We start from the raw sequence: 15025 nt of genomic DNA, 5'->3' as shown, positions 1-15025 counted from the left end.
CTATCATGCAGAGGAGCTGCCAGAAGTGCCACACCTCCCCTTTCACGCCATTTTTGCTTTATCTGTCCTTTCACGACGTAGAAGAGTAAAGAACAGGATTGACGCTGCCTAGCGTTTTATCCAAGTTTCCTATATGGATTCTAAGGAGCATGTGTTGTACCTGTGGCAATATTATACAAATATTTGACGTATATATAGAAGCTTCCACCTCTAGGGATGTCACAATTCTTTATAAACTATATACACACACATTGGGCCTAAAATGCAGCCATCCCTTAGCAGCAGGGCAGCAGCTAGGTACACCATTAGGTCCTGATGCAAAGCCCACTAATGTCAACTTCAGTGGGCTGTGGATCAAGCCTTTAGTTACGCTAACACTCATAGCAGTTCCCCCTCCCATCCCACCATGCCACTTTCATCCGCTCTTCTTTCTACTTTTCCATCACTTCTTTCCCTTCTCCACAGTTTATTTAGCCTCTCTCCTTCCCCACTGGTGCCAACCATGTTTCTTTCATCACTATCTTCTTCTTCTGCCTTCTCTTAGCGGGGCAGTAGTAGGATTTCAGTCTCTTTAATCAACTCCATTACACACTTTGTCACGTGACGCACAAACAGCTTGGGCGTGAAGGCCACAGCACAACCAAGGTATATGTGTAACATACATACAAGGTATCTGTGTGTGACAAGTGCACCCACTGTTCTATGTTAAGTATGCAGAAGCAAGAGAGATACAGACATATCTGTATTTTTGAAACAGCATTAAGCAAATATGGTGAGATCAGCAGGGCTACGTACTTGGTTAACAAGGCCATCGCCAAGGTGTCATTTTGCAGTTATGTACCATGCAACAATCCTGCCAATTTGTACTAGACAATCACTCTGAGGTTCCAATCAGATCTTAGAGAATGATGACAATGGTAAATCTTTTATCCTGCATGAGGCTAAGAATAGCGCTTGCTGACAATATCTCCTTCCTTGCCCCTTATTAGATCCACTTCTTCCAAGAAGGTGATCTAATATTGGGGAACAATGAGAGATGTGGTTTTAATGAGTGGGACTTGCATGCTAAGATTTTCCTTGTTAAAATGGTCCTCCATGCCCTCCACAAGCAACAAAACATGAGTTCTCCTTCACTATGTCTGGTCCTGACCTTGAAGTTCCAATCCCCCCCAACACCCTTTGTCCATTCTCTCTCTAAGAACAATCCTCGCTCCAGAATGGGTTGTGCTCTCGTCCTCCAACTGAGAAAGAGAAGCAACTCTCTCCAAAGAAGCAGCAGCCATAGACTGATTTGTAAAGTGCAACAATCCACAATCTCTCCCCAGTATAAAGAGAAAAAGCACATCATTACTACAAAACATATGTTTGAAATCTATAGGTCTAGAGAATAAGTAATATCCAGAAGACAAATAAGAGAACATGATAGAAGGTCTTTGTACCACCTTCCATGTACCAGGTTGACTTGATTTTGGAAATCTGTTAAGATTCATAACATCTTTTCTGATAACGACTCCAAAACCCATTTTTATTAAAATTCATGTTAGGAGACAGAAAGCTGGAGCTTAGGAAAGTTGGCAGCCAATTAAAAAATAAAATAAATGTGTTGTGGTTTTAAAAACATTTTTTAAAAAACGTTAATATCAAAGTTAAAATGTGTAAGGTATAAACAAGATCAAAATGGGATGCCATGTTACTGTATATGGTAAATAGCTCTCTGGAGGAAACCTTTATTACTCCCTCAGGGCTTTCTTACAAAGTATGGATTTTTTAATTCCTAGCGGAATATTTTTCATACACCACTGCAGACTATTAAGTACCAGATATTACATTATGTAGTTTAAACTTTGCACTACGCATGAGAAAGACTTTCCCGTTGAGAAAACTATTTCTTTGCTATTATAATCTTTACAATATTAAAATTAAAACTGGCTTCAGGGTATAAGCATCACTACCAAAATTTGGGGGAGTTTATAACTTAACATATTCATCAGTCTGTGTGTGTGTGTGTAGCTTCTTACAGGGGAGGGAAGTGGATACAACAGAAAGGGGGGGGGGTGTTACTAATTTTGTAGTACTGCAGAAAGGCAGAGCAATGGTATCATAACAACTTTGCATCCAATTGGTGTCACTGCAAGCAATGAACTAGCAATGTGTATGATAAGCAAGCAAGAACAACAGTATTAAAAAGAGGGAAGGAAAAATGCATTATGCTTCAGGCCAGTTAAACTTGCACTTGTGGACCATTAACTTGTCACCCAGGAGTGATTCAACTCTAAATATTAAGAAGATAATAAAAACACACCAGTCCTCATAGCACCTAGAAACCAATATTTCGAAAGATCTGGAAGACAAATGTGAAAAGAGAATTTCTAGAAAAGCCTAAATTACATACATTGTATTTTATGGTCTTTTACCATATGTTAGCAAAGGCCATCCACCATCATACTGCACACCTGAGGGAGAAAGATTTGCTAAATTTTGTTTTCAAGAAGTTTAAGCGAAATGCAACACTCACTTGTAGACCGTGCCTCCATTGCCATGACCGAGGACGTCTCGATACTGTATGTCTTGTTCATTCATCTCCACAAGAAAGAAAGAAAAACAAGAAAGATGTCATGCTGTGGATGGAAATGTCAAGGAAAAGCAACTCTAGGCCATAAACAACAAGCAGTCTGGGTCATTTCAAGTTCAGCTGCAAGAACGAGAAGATCAATACAACATTTGCTGTCCAATTTATAAAAGACGATACCAAGGGACAAAGTGATGGAAAGTTTAATGACAATTTGTTTGCCTGGGTCATTTCATTAAAGTTTGATAAAAGGTGTCAAAATGGAATGATATAACACAGCTCAAGAGGGTCAGGTCATAGATACTGATAGGAAAGGGGTCTCCAGCACCGCACATAGCCAAAGCCAAAGCCAAAGTTGTGAGGGAGAGGAAGCAAACCAGCCAACACTGTCATCTTAAATATGGTCAGAAAAGTTTACTTGGGTCCATTTACAATTTAGTGTAGAATCAGCATAATTGATACTAATTGGATGATATGTTTGTATCAGTAGCATTGCTACAATTTATATACAAATGCTTAATTAAGGCCACAATCCTGCAACAAATAAAAATTCGGTTTTAATTAGTGCTGAACAAACACAATTTGCTTTGAGTTATACAATAAATTGCTATCTTGGATGCTTAGTGCTCCAGGGGACAAGTTTCCAGACAGGGTGGTGGGTAGTCAAAGCCTGTGAACACCCCTGAAGCCACATGGAGCTTTACGGTCTGCTCTCCCCTGAGCAGGGCCGGCTTCAGGCACCAGCGCAGGAGGCAGGTGCGTGGGGCGGCCAATGGAAAGGGGCGGCATGTCCGGGTCTTCGGCGGCAATTCGGCTGTGGGTTCCCCAGTCCCTCTCGGAGGGAAGGACATGCCGCCGAATTGCCACCGAAGAATGAAGCGGCGCGGTAGAGCTGCTGCCGAAGTGCCGCCAATCACGGCTTTATCATTTTTTATTTTTTTTTGCTGCTTGGGGCGGCAAAAAAGCTGGAGCGGGCCCTGCCCCAGACACCAGAAAATTTCGTACGTTGTGAACATGGGGGTTCTTTTATATTGTATAAAAGCTTAGCTCACTTTTGTTTGTTGGCTTACTGGTTCAGATTGAAAACCAAGAACCCCACTTCTCCTATACAAAAGTGAATATTACGCTGAACATTGTAAATAAGGCAATTTATTATTCAAAAGTACCAAAGCCATTTTTGACAATAGTGTATGTCTATTTTAAAACAACTCTTTCAATTATGATAAATTTTGGTCCACAGTAATGTCTCCTAAACTAAGATAGGGAGGCTAAATTGACTAATACTTATAGAAAGTAATCAAGATTGGATAGTTTCAGATTTTAAATTATATTGTTAGCAATCTACCACAAAATCTTTAAAAGACTCATTTCTTGGATTATTTATATTCTATTTGATGCCAAGTTATTAATTTTGTGCAAATTGTTCCAGCTGCTAAAAAACTTCCTGATAATTTTATTAACCAACGGTGAGATTTTCAAAAACACCGAAGTAACTCAGAAGCACAAGTCCCACCAAAAATCAAATGGGACTTGTGCTCTTACGTCGCGTAACAGGGTGTCTTGATCTATGTGGGTTGGAGAGCCCGGGGTTAAGCCAACTTTGATTAAAGAATGGGCCACACCTGAGAGGAATCAGGTGATTCCTGTATAAAAGGAGCCAGGTTTAAGTAGGGATAAAGCTCAGCTGGGGAAACAGCTGGAGGGAGGTTCCTATAAAGGTAGGAAGTTCATAGCTGGAAGGGGCAGTGAAAGGGGAGAAACCCACTATATCTGTAGTGACTGCAAGGAGCAAGAAGGCTCCTGCAGGAGGGGAGAAGGTCTCCAGGCCAGGAGGCCTGGGAGAGACCCTGATCAAACAGGAGGGAGGCTGAGGAATAGCCCCCAGGAGGGCAGAAGGTTCTGTTTTTGTGGTAAGACATTTTTGGGGAATTTGGACAACTGTGACCCCAGAAGGGGTGGACTAAAGACTGTGACCTAGCAAGAGGGTTGAGTCATTGACAGAGAAATCACCACAGTGCCAGAGTGACCATCAGTAGGGGGCGCTAACCTGGTGAGAGCTGTGACGCCATGCCTGGCCACAAGGGGGGGCACACAGCGGTGAGTGGACCTCCGTTTCTAGTCGCTTCAGCACTTTTGAAAATCCCACTCATAGACTTTAAGGTCAGAAGGGGACCATTATGATCATCTAGTCTGACCTCCTGCATGATGCAGGCCACAAAAGCTGACCCACCCACTCTTGGAATAATTTTCTCCCTTGACTCGGCTGTTGAAGTCCCCAAATCATAATTTAAAGACTTCAAGTCGCAGAGAATCCTCCAGCAAGCGACCCCTGCTCCATGCTGCGGAGGAAGGTGAAAAACCTCCAGGGCCTCTGCCAATCTACCCTGGAGGAAAATTCCTTCCCGACCCCAAATATGGCGATCAGCTGAACCCCGAGCATGCGAGCAAGATTCTCCAGCCAGACCCTCTGGAAAAAAAGTTCTCTGTAGTAACTTTTAATATCCCATCATTGATCATTCCAAGAGCCTTATCCTACACCATTGAAGACAGGAGCAGAATTGGGCCTTAAGTGCTACATGCAATAAAAACCTCTAAAAAGTCAACTTTCAGCAAGTTTCAACAGCAAAAAACAGAGTTTTTAATTGACTAAAAATAATCTGTTTCCGGATCACTAACAGTGAAGCTTTAAATATTTTGTTCTGCTCTTCAACCAACTGAAGAAAATCCAGCACTCGCTTATCAAAGGAAATATTTATTCTCCTATATATTTCCAAGGTTGAAGCTTGTGAGATCTGAGATAACTGGAAGTACATTGTAGCAGAAGTTACGTCCACGTAAATCGTCTATTTGCAGTTAAGTCTGCACCACAAATCTTCAAGGTATATAAAGATTAGTACCCAAAGACCAATTAAGTATTAAAACTAAGGCTGAAAAACTCTGATAATTATCTTTCACCAGAAAATGCAAATCAAGAGGAAAAAATTGCAAGGAATTCTCCCCTCTTAAAATATTGGGTTGGCACCTCACACAGAGTGAGATAGTAGGCGAGTGGGGCTTAAGTGATAGAGGCCTAATACCAAGCCCCCGCACAACACTGAATTTCACCCACATTGTGCGACTCGTCAGCTTAGAACACACGCAAACACTGAGGATTTTTTTGCCCCAAAACTACAGAACTCTGCACTTCACTGACTTTGCAATAACAGAATAAGACATCTTTAGACTCTATTGTAAACAAAGATCTCTGAGAAACACGGCAAACCTACATAGCCATAACTAAACTCACATCATTAACGATACATTAGCTCTTCTGGGAGGTTTTTTTTCCCTTTAATTATGCAAGCTTATTCTGCAAAAAACAGCAAAGGGTTATTTTATACAAGTGCTTTCCCTTTTCTTCTGCATTTGGCTAACCGGTAAAAAGTGAATCATCTTAGCCAAATCTTTCCTGTGATGTTACACCACTTTCACTCTGCATGCCTTTCACTGCCAATCTGGTACCATTCCTTGACAGTTATGCACAAAGGATCAGCACAGAACTGATGGTGAAACAGATACTGGGGTGGAGCAAATATACACCAGAAAACCTTACAGACATAAAGCTTGATTTATTGAATCAAATAAAGATGCCAAAAAATACCTAGTGAGTTATGTATTTTACTGGGAAAACTGAATCCTCAATCACAAAATGATAACATAAAAACAATGACTCCACAGCAAGGACTGGAATATTAAACTTTCAAAGCCAAACTTGATTGGATGCCGATATTAACAGAATTAATGAAAAAGTGAAAACAGAATTCAATTATGGGTCAGCAAACAAAACACTCTTTGTTTATACCTGCTGTCTTTGAAAGTCTCAGTATCTATTCTCTTGTAAATCATTAAAAGCAAAATGCTCAATTAATCCTTATTTTATATGTAAAGCTCTGACAGAAGCAAAGTCCTATCGCTGTACCTTTGCTTTACAAATCGAAGTAGTAATGGTTTCAGAAAGCAGTCACACTCTATGAGCAGACAATTGAAGAGATTTAGTAAATCCCACTTTATAGAGCAGAGACTAATCGGAAAACACAAGCCAGTCAAATGTTTCTTATGAACTGTTGACACTATATCAATGCTGAATCAATTGGTGGCATTTACTCTGAGTGACAGAAAAGAAATAAATATTTATATCACATAACCTATATCAATGAACATAGGCAGAAAGCTATTTCTAACCTGCCAATATTTGATTATCTTGAAGAATCATGTTCCCTTCTTTTAATGATTAATATGAATTTCTTATTAAACCTAAGTGGAGGCTAGTGGAAAGGAATATCATCATTAATGCTTGAAAACATAAACCATACAAAAAACTATGTTAAACTAATGCTAAGGGTGCAAACTCCAAAAAGAAAGGAAAGTCAAAGTTAAAACAAAAATCTGTCCCCAGTTTATATAGTTGTGCCTAATTACTGAATAACAAAAGGTATGCAATATAACAGAGAGCATTTTCTCTTTGGAGATTTACAGTCTAGTCCCTTATCACAGCATGGTGAATTAAGGGTAGCATTAAAACACTAATTCTGAAATTCCTTTCTTTGATGGGCATAAATCAAATCTTTACTATCACTAATAGATTTTAGCTTTTGCCTTTATATCTTTCAACAAGTCAAAATGTCAAATTCAGGTTATTCACCCATTCATGATAATGTGACCATATTCATGTTCAGTTATTCCATTTTCTAAAACTTATCCCCAAATGGCTCTCTTATATTATGGATTAGTATTTGCCAAATTTCACTAAAAAGCTCAAAAGCATGTTTTTGGTACTCACATAATTGAAAGTTATCTGTTTGGCTATTTTATAAATATTTTAAAAATTATAAACAGACCTTCCTGGCAAGAATCAATTTGTTCAAATATGGCTTTGTATTAAGAATGCCAACAAGCTTAAAAATATATTCCAAGCTGTATTCAAAGGATTCAGTGCCAAATAAGCAAGGCTGCAGTGCTGATGCTGTTAGAATCACCTTTTAAAGAGGCACTTTCATTTATTAGATCACCGTGTTACAGGTGATACTGAAGGACAAGCATGAAGACCAGCCTTTATCTTCTTGACACGCTCAACTACAACTACTTGATTCATGAAATGCCAATGAGACTTGGAGAGGTCACCGTGTGAAGGCACTGAATACGCATCTGAGATAATTAAGATTTCAGCCTTCGAAACATGGAGGGGAAGTGAACAACAGTTAAGAAAATCAATAAGAGTCTTTTATTTGCGGTGACACAGATGTCTCAGTCAATAGAGCCTAATAGGCAAGCTTGATGGCAATGGACAAGTGCCTGCCTCCAAGGCTATCAAAGGGGTTTCACAATGACAAACATTAAAACTTATTTATGTTGCTACTGAAGAATCCGGTATTCTTTTAGGTAGCTTAATTTAGCAGTGTATATTTAAAGTCATTATACGACTTTGGATCTGTCTATCTATTTGAATCAAAACTGGTGAGAAATGAGTGCCCTAAAGCGTCCATTTGTCCATGAATTGAAAGTGTAAACTATTCAGGTCTGGATATCAGGATCTGAACGCCTGGAGCGGAGAAGAATAGGTGATAAGGAAGTCTTCTACAACTTTGCTCTTATAATGCAGAATATGACGCAGCTCCAAACAATAAAAGAAGGAATTTTCTCTCTTACCACTTGCAAAGCCTGCTAAATATTTATGTGCCTACTGCCCTGAAAATACAAAGGTACATTCTAGCAACTGAGCAGCTGATTTAGTTATTCAACGCTGATTAACTTTCTTCCCCTACATTGTGGCCGCAGTGCAACATGTGTGTGAGATGCTTAAATCTATTCGGAGCTAAAACTGATTCTCACCTTTTGAGAAATGGGAAGCAAATTGCTATGGCAATCAAGGTAAATCAAGACACATAACTCATTCATATCATGAAGATTTTCATGGTCTCTCCACTTCAGTATTAAAAAGGAAACATTACAACTAAATGAGCAGTAAGCATCTCTCCACTTATATATAGTATGCCAATCACTGTGGTTTATAGGCAGTAACAAGTCATACATGTACCCAAGTATGAATTTAATGCACCTACCTGGCCATTAGCTAATATTTTCTTCAGTTCTGCAGAAGACTTCTTTAAGCTGAAAAATAAAAAACAATTATTTTCCATGACTACAGTTTCAGTCTATGAAATGGAGTTTAAAAGGTATCCCCCAACAAAACAGCACCTTCGCTTATGGTTAGGCATGCTGAATATGTTTTACTTATGCAATACAGACTGAGCCTGGTATTTCTCAAACAGCCTATGGCAGAAGTCCAGAAAGATTGAAAATTCAAGATGATCAAGACTTATTTCACTTTTACAAAGCAGTTTAGATAACGACAGACATTTGACCACCCTCCTCTTCAAAATACAGCCTAACGTTTGTCAATAAATCAAAGCTACCCTCACCAGCAAGTGTTTTATAATAAAGTACCAAAAAACCCAAGGTTTTACTTTGTTATAAAAGAGGAAGCACATCAACCAAACATCTCTGAACTTGTGGAGCCCCAGAATCTGGGGATGTTCCGATATGGAGTTTGGATCCACCTCTAAATTTACAAGAAAAACACAGTCCAAATCCAAATGAAAAAAAGCCACTGTATACCCACTGAAGTCAACAGGGTGGCACGGGTGAACAGTGATGGAGGGCACAATTTAATCCTTCGACTGGGGGCGGGGGGAAGGGGGGGAATTAAAAGCCAAACACTTAAGAGGAAGGATGGTCTTGGGGTTAAGGCAAGACTTAAGGTTAGACTGGGACTCAGGAGATTAGGTTTCAATTCCTAGCTCTGACATGAACTTCTTTTGGGCAAATCACTAAATTTCTCAGTGTCTCACTTCCTCATCCACAAAATGGGGAAAACATCCTTCCTGTGTCTGTTTTATTTATTGAGACTGTAAGCTCTTCAGGACAGGAACTGTCCTCTTATGTGTATGTACAATGGGGCCCCAACGTTGGTTGGAGTCTCTTGGACCACTGTAATATAAATAAAGTACTACCAAAACTCCAGAAAGCCAGAGGAAGTCACAATTCATTTTTATCCTTCCTCTTGATTTCATTACCAATCTAGCAAGGGAAGTGCCCTGAAAGCTGTTATGATAAATTCGTTTGGGGCAATCTTTGTTGTATTTCACCATAAAATATAAGTCAAAATATTTTAAAACACTGGGGGTGATATAGTGGAACCTGCATCTGAAGGTTCTAAAATATATATTTGGTGCAGTGACAGAAACTTGGAGATGTCAGAGCAAGTTTTAGAAAATACAAATCAAAAAATTAAGAACAATATTGGTACCATTTCACACTGAGCCATAAACTTAAATTCTTAATTGAAGCTCTTAGCTTTTAGAAACTTGACTACATTAAATAAATGAAATAGCAATGAACAAGTACTAGCATGATGCACAGCTTGAACATTGATGCCTTTCTAGGGAGCACGACCATTTTATTAGAATATATAAGAAGTTCAGATTATATATATTGTGACAGACCCAGACCAGTGGGGTACAGGAGTCTGGTAGAGGGCAAATATACTGGTCACTGGATGAGTAGTTTTCTGTTCCCTGAGTGACCAGAGCAGGGGCTGCACTAGAGTAATCAGGAACCTGCTAGAACCAGTTAAGGCAGGCAGGCTAATTAGGACACCTGGAGCCAATTAAGAAGACACTTCTAGAATCAATTAAGGCAGGCTAATCAGGGCACCTGGGGGTTTTAAAAAGGAGCTCACTTCAGTTTGTGGTGGGAGTGTGAGGAGCTGGGAGCAAGAGGCGCAAGGAGCTGAGAGCGAGAGGGTGTGCTGCTGGAGGACTGAGGAGCACAAGCGTTATCAGACACCAGGAGGAAGGTCCTGTGGTGAGAATAAGGAAGGTGTTTGGAGGAGGCCATGGGGAAGTAGCCCAGGGAGTTGTAGCTGTCATGCAGCTGTTACAGGAGGCACTATAGACAGCTGCAGTCCACAGGGCCCTGGGCTGGAACCTGGAGTAGAGGGCGGGCCCGGGTTCCCCCCAAACCTCCCAATTGACCCGGACTGTGGGTTCTCCCAGAGGGGAAGGTCTCTGGGCTGTTCCCCAACCCACATGGTGAATCTCTGAGGCAAGAAAATCCGCCAATAAGCGCAGGACCCACCAAGATAGAGGAGGAACTTTGTCACAATATGTAATGATTGGTCTGTCAAGAGCTAAGTAAAATATGGACTACCGTGGAGGGCTAAAGAGATAAAACTTCTGACTGGATTACAATTGTTTTTTAAATACTTGAAAATAAGGATAAAAGTGGTGCTTTGTCTGTGGTAAAAATTAAAGTATATGGTCAAGATTTTCATCCTTAGGTGTTTAAAGTAAGGTCCCTAAATCCATATTTAGCACCTAAACAAAATTAGATGGATTTTCTAAGAACTGAGAACCTCCAACACCCACTGATTTTATGAGAACAGCAAGTGGTCAGCACCCAATTTAATATAGGTGTCTTAGACACACTAATTGAAAAGTGTTTGCCAGAATCTAATTAATTAACCCACCCTCTACATGCATAGGTACTGGAACTAGGGGTGCTACCACACACCCTGGCTTGAAGTGGTTTCATTATATACAGAGTTTACAGTTTGGTTAAATGGCTCTCAGCACCCCCACTATAAAAATTGTTAGAAATAGAAATAGAAATTAATGGAGATATCCCATCTCCTAGAACTGGAAGGAACCTTGAAAGGTCATCGAGTCCAGCCCCCTGCCTTCACTAGCAGGACCAAGTACTGATTTTGCCCCAGATCCCCAAGTGGCCCCCTCAAGGATTGAACTCACAACCCTGGGTTTAGCAGGCCAATGCTCAAACCACTGAGCTATCCCTCCCCCCCGAGTGTTCCAGCACTCCTGTCTGTGTGTAGAAGGAAGAAATTTTATTTCCACCTCAATTTGTTTTTGTAGCCTCTCCCTTTTTCAGCACAATTGTCTCATGTACCAGCCATCTTGGATTAGATATAGTCACTGACATTACACTTCTATTGGGATATTCACAACTAACTGCTGCAGCTGTGTTTGTGTTTTTGGTAACTGAAGACTATCTTGCAAAAATGAAATATGCATTGCTATCATTGATTCCAAGGTAATTTCCTCTCCCAAAATATCAAGGCCTCCCCCTGTTTTCCTGACAACCTGATCTCCTCATCCTCCCACACAACATGCTGCCTAGACAACAGTACCACTAGAAAAATCCTCTCAGACAGATTAGTGAACTTAAAAAAAAAAAAAAAAAAAAAAAACCAAACACAATAATATAGTCTTGATAGGTGCATGTGTCTTGATCATAGATCACTACTAACAGGAACAGTGAAAATAGGGACTTCATATTTGGTGGCTTTGTTCTTCAATAGGCCTTTTGTTCCCAGACTACTTTAAAGAAAGATTAAGTTTTCCAAGGAAACACAAGTTGATCTTGTCATCTCTCAGGACTAACAATTTGTGAACATGAAACAAAGAGAGACTTTCAATTACTTCAAAACCACAACTCCTAGTGCAAAAGGTTTTGGAAAAGGAATGGCAATTAACCAAGACATAAGATGACGCAATCTTCTAGAAGACTCATTTTCAGTGCACTTTGAGAACCATCTCAAAGTACATGGCATACTGAAAACTACTGAATGCTAAGGAGAGGAAGAGTATTTACTTAGCTTAGTGTACAAGGTAGGCTAGTGAAAACAGTAAATATTTTCTTCCAAAGGACGTGGATAGCATTTTCACAATTGTGATACTCAGCATACCTCACCGAGTTACTGGAGCCAAGATTTCTCCAACACAGACTTGCCTAAAGTGCTTGATTTAACTTTTGTCAAGGTCTCTAACGGTGCTCACTGACTGGGGCACCTTAAGTGGTTTTGGTGCTTGCAGAGTCTGTATCATGATCTCTGCATTGTCTCCAATGTTGTAATGTACTTCTGCTCTCCCCAGTGGATAACTAGGTGGCATCACAAATATCAAGCAAATAGGACTGCAACGTTAGCAGGTACCAACAGAAAACTGCTTCCACTCAAGTGTGAACAGATCGTATCTTAACATGCTTGTATCACTCTTTGTCAACTTGTTTAAAAGAGGGTTTTTAAAAAGAGAAGGGGACACATTTGGTGCAGGGCTATGTAGAAAGGGCACTCATAAAAAGTATAAATTCCAATTAAAATACTGAGCCTTTGAATTACAGGGCTCTACTGTGGTGCACTAGAAGCTACCTTTCCAATATTAAACAGTTCTCTTATATTCACAGGCAATAAGAAGTAATATTAAATCCATAGCTAGAATTCTGAAAGAAATCTAAGGGAGTTAGGCAGCCAAATCGCATTGAATTTTGGTGGTATCTGGGAGTTTAATACCCTTAGACGTATCCCAGCCCATGCTAGCAAAGCTATTAAATTGAGCATCAAACTTAACAGGACCAAATTTTTCAGCAAAATCACTTTGAATTAGATATCCAATGAATGACTAAACCTGCTAAATAACTAAAAACCCTGTGATGGACAATGATTATTAGATCAATTAAAATAAATGAACTTCTGGCTCAACTATATACCGTATGTCAATGTCATATGAAGGATGAAGCCATCTGAAATATCCCATAAAGGCAGAGTTCTATCGGCAGAAAATAGGTTTACTGAACACCTGTAATAGGAGTGTGACAAGTTCTACAGGGCAGGTTAAATTATTTTTTCTTTCCCATTGTACTTCTTCACTCCCAATAGTCATACTGATAAAGTTATCTGACATTTCCAGTTTGATACCATTAATTACTATACACCAATCACTTCTCATGTTCCATTTTGTTTTAATAAAAAAAACATACACATCCACTATTGACTCTTACCTATTGCTTGGAAGGGAATCCGAGACTGCTGAGCTGCTATTATTAGCAGACCCTGCTCGTGTATTTACCTGCAGGCAGGGAAAGAATCTCTATCAGTCGTTTGTGTTCAGAGGACACCATTCTAATTAACCTGTAATTTGCCATGAATTTCTCATTTCACTATGAAGGTTAATTAGCTTGTTGCTAGGCATACCGATCATTGAGGTCTTGTCTGTATGTAGGTTAGGATACTATATAACTGATGGGTTTCAGTATACTATTTCCTTACTTTTTAAATCTTTAATTAAATAATATAGAAAAACAGAAATACACTAACAATCATTTTATACAAATTATCCTATAGTTTCCTGCAGTTCAGAACAGAGAACATATGTATGATTACAGTAGAAAGTTAGTAAGTATATATGAATGAATTGAATAAATGTCCTGAAAGGATTTCATTGCAACTTGGTTGTGTGCTTAACAGGTTATATAAATTAATTAAATCAAATGAATATGGTGTTTCTCCCTTCAAAAGACCTCTTTGCAAATTGATACTAATAGCAGAGTTAATATTTAAGAAGCTTATTAACAAAAGGAAGAAACAAAACGCATTTCAGTTTTTAATACAACTGTATAGAACACTCAGATATTGCAGCCAATACCAAGCAGATGAATCTTTGTCCCACACTCATAAAAAAAAAATCTGCTTGTCAGAACTCAAAAAAGTGCAGTTTTATTTGACATTTCAATAAGTGGAACACAGCATTACAAATCCATCTAACTTTACTGAAACAATTATTGAAATTCGTACCTTCAGGCCATGTATGTTGCGTTTCCCAGGAGGCTTGCAGGCTGAAACAGTAATTGACTAAATTGTAGAACACATCAGGGCCATTTACAAATTTGCTCAAAATGAATCTTTTAAAAAGAAATGAGGGTGACACCAAAATTAGCAGCGAGAAATGATTGAAAAGTGCCGCCTAAGACCCAGAGAGGGAATTGTGAGCCAGGATTTTTAACTTGCAGGGACTGAGCATTTATAAATGCTAAGAGCTTTTTGACATTGTCTAATATAAATTATAATTTCTGCTTAAAACACAGCAAAATCAAGATAACTAGGCTAAAATGATTAGATTCATTTCTTAATTCAAATGCCTTCACTATCTTCTTTTGTTTACATACATGATGTACTGCAGTTAACTAAATTCTTTTAAAGAGACTTTTTTTTACGTCATGTTGACAAACGGGCCACTGTGTTTTAATGTGGGAAAATCTGGTTGGGGAACAAAGTTCAAAGACCAAGGAAGCAGAAGATTGAATGCATTAAATATAGAATAAAAAATGATGCATTACTTGTTTACATGCAAATCCTGACATCTTTTTATGATGTCTAGCTTTAAAGATGAAGTACTACTTGGGAAAAGGTATTTTTGTAAAGCCTCTTAAACAATATATTACCATGTTTTTTTCATTCAGTGGATGTGCCTTTGTCAAATGTTAAAACCACACAGGCTTCTAGCTACATGTTACAGACAATTCCCATTTTAAAACTACAGTGCCCTACAAATTGTACGTTAAAGG

General features: G+C 39.1%; 1 protein-coding gene across 1 annotated transcript in view; it reads right to left on the bottom strand.

The window, feature by feature from the left end:
- Positions 1-15025, bottom strand: part of MAP2K5 (mitogen-activated protein kinase kinase 5) — a 196475-nt gene that overhangs the window by 154414 nt on the left and 27036 nt on the right. The window contains exons 5-8 of the mRNA XM_065412122.1: positions 14256-14296; positions 13463-13530; positions 8668-8716; positions 2516-2580 (exon numbers count right to left, since the gene is read on the bottom strand). Coding sequence (XP_065268194.1) covers positions 2516-2580; positions 8668-8716; positions 13463-13530; positions 14256-14296 — 223 coding nt within the window. The remainder of the gene's footprint in view (positions 1-2515; positions 2581-8667; positions 8717-13462; positions 13531-14255; positions 14297-15025) is intronic.

The sequence above is a fragment of the Emys orbicularis genome, chromosome 10 (assembly GCF_028017835.1).
Source record: "Emys orbicularis isolate rEmyOrb1 chromosome 10, rEmyOrb1.hap1, whole genome shotgun sequence".
NCBI lineage: Eukaryota > Metazoa > Chordata > Testudines > Emydidae > Emys > Emys orbicularis.
Note: the sequence above shows the minus strand (reverse complement) of the source record. Positions and strands in the feature narration are given on the sequence as shown.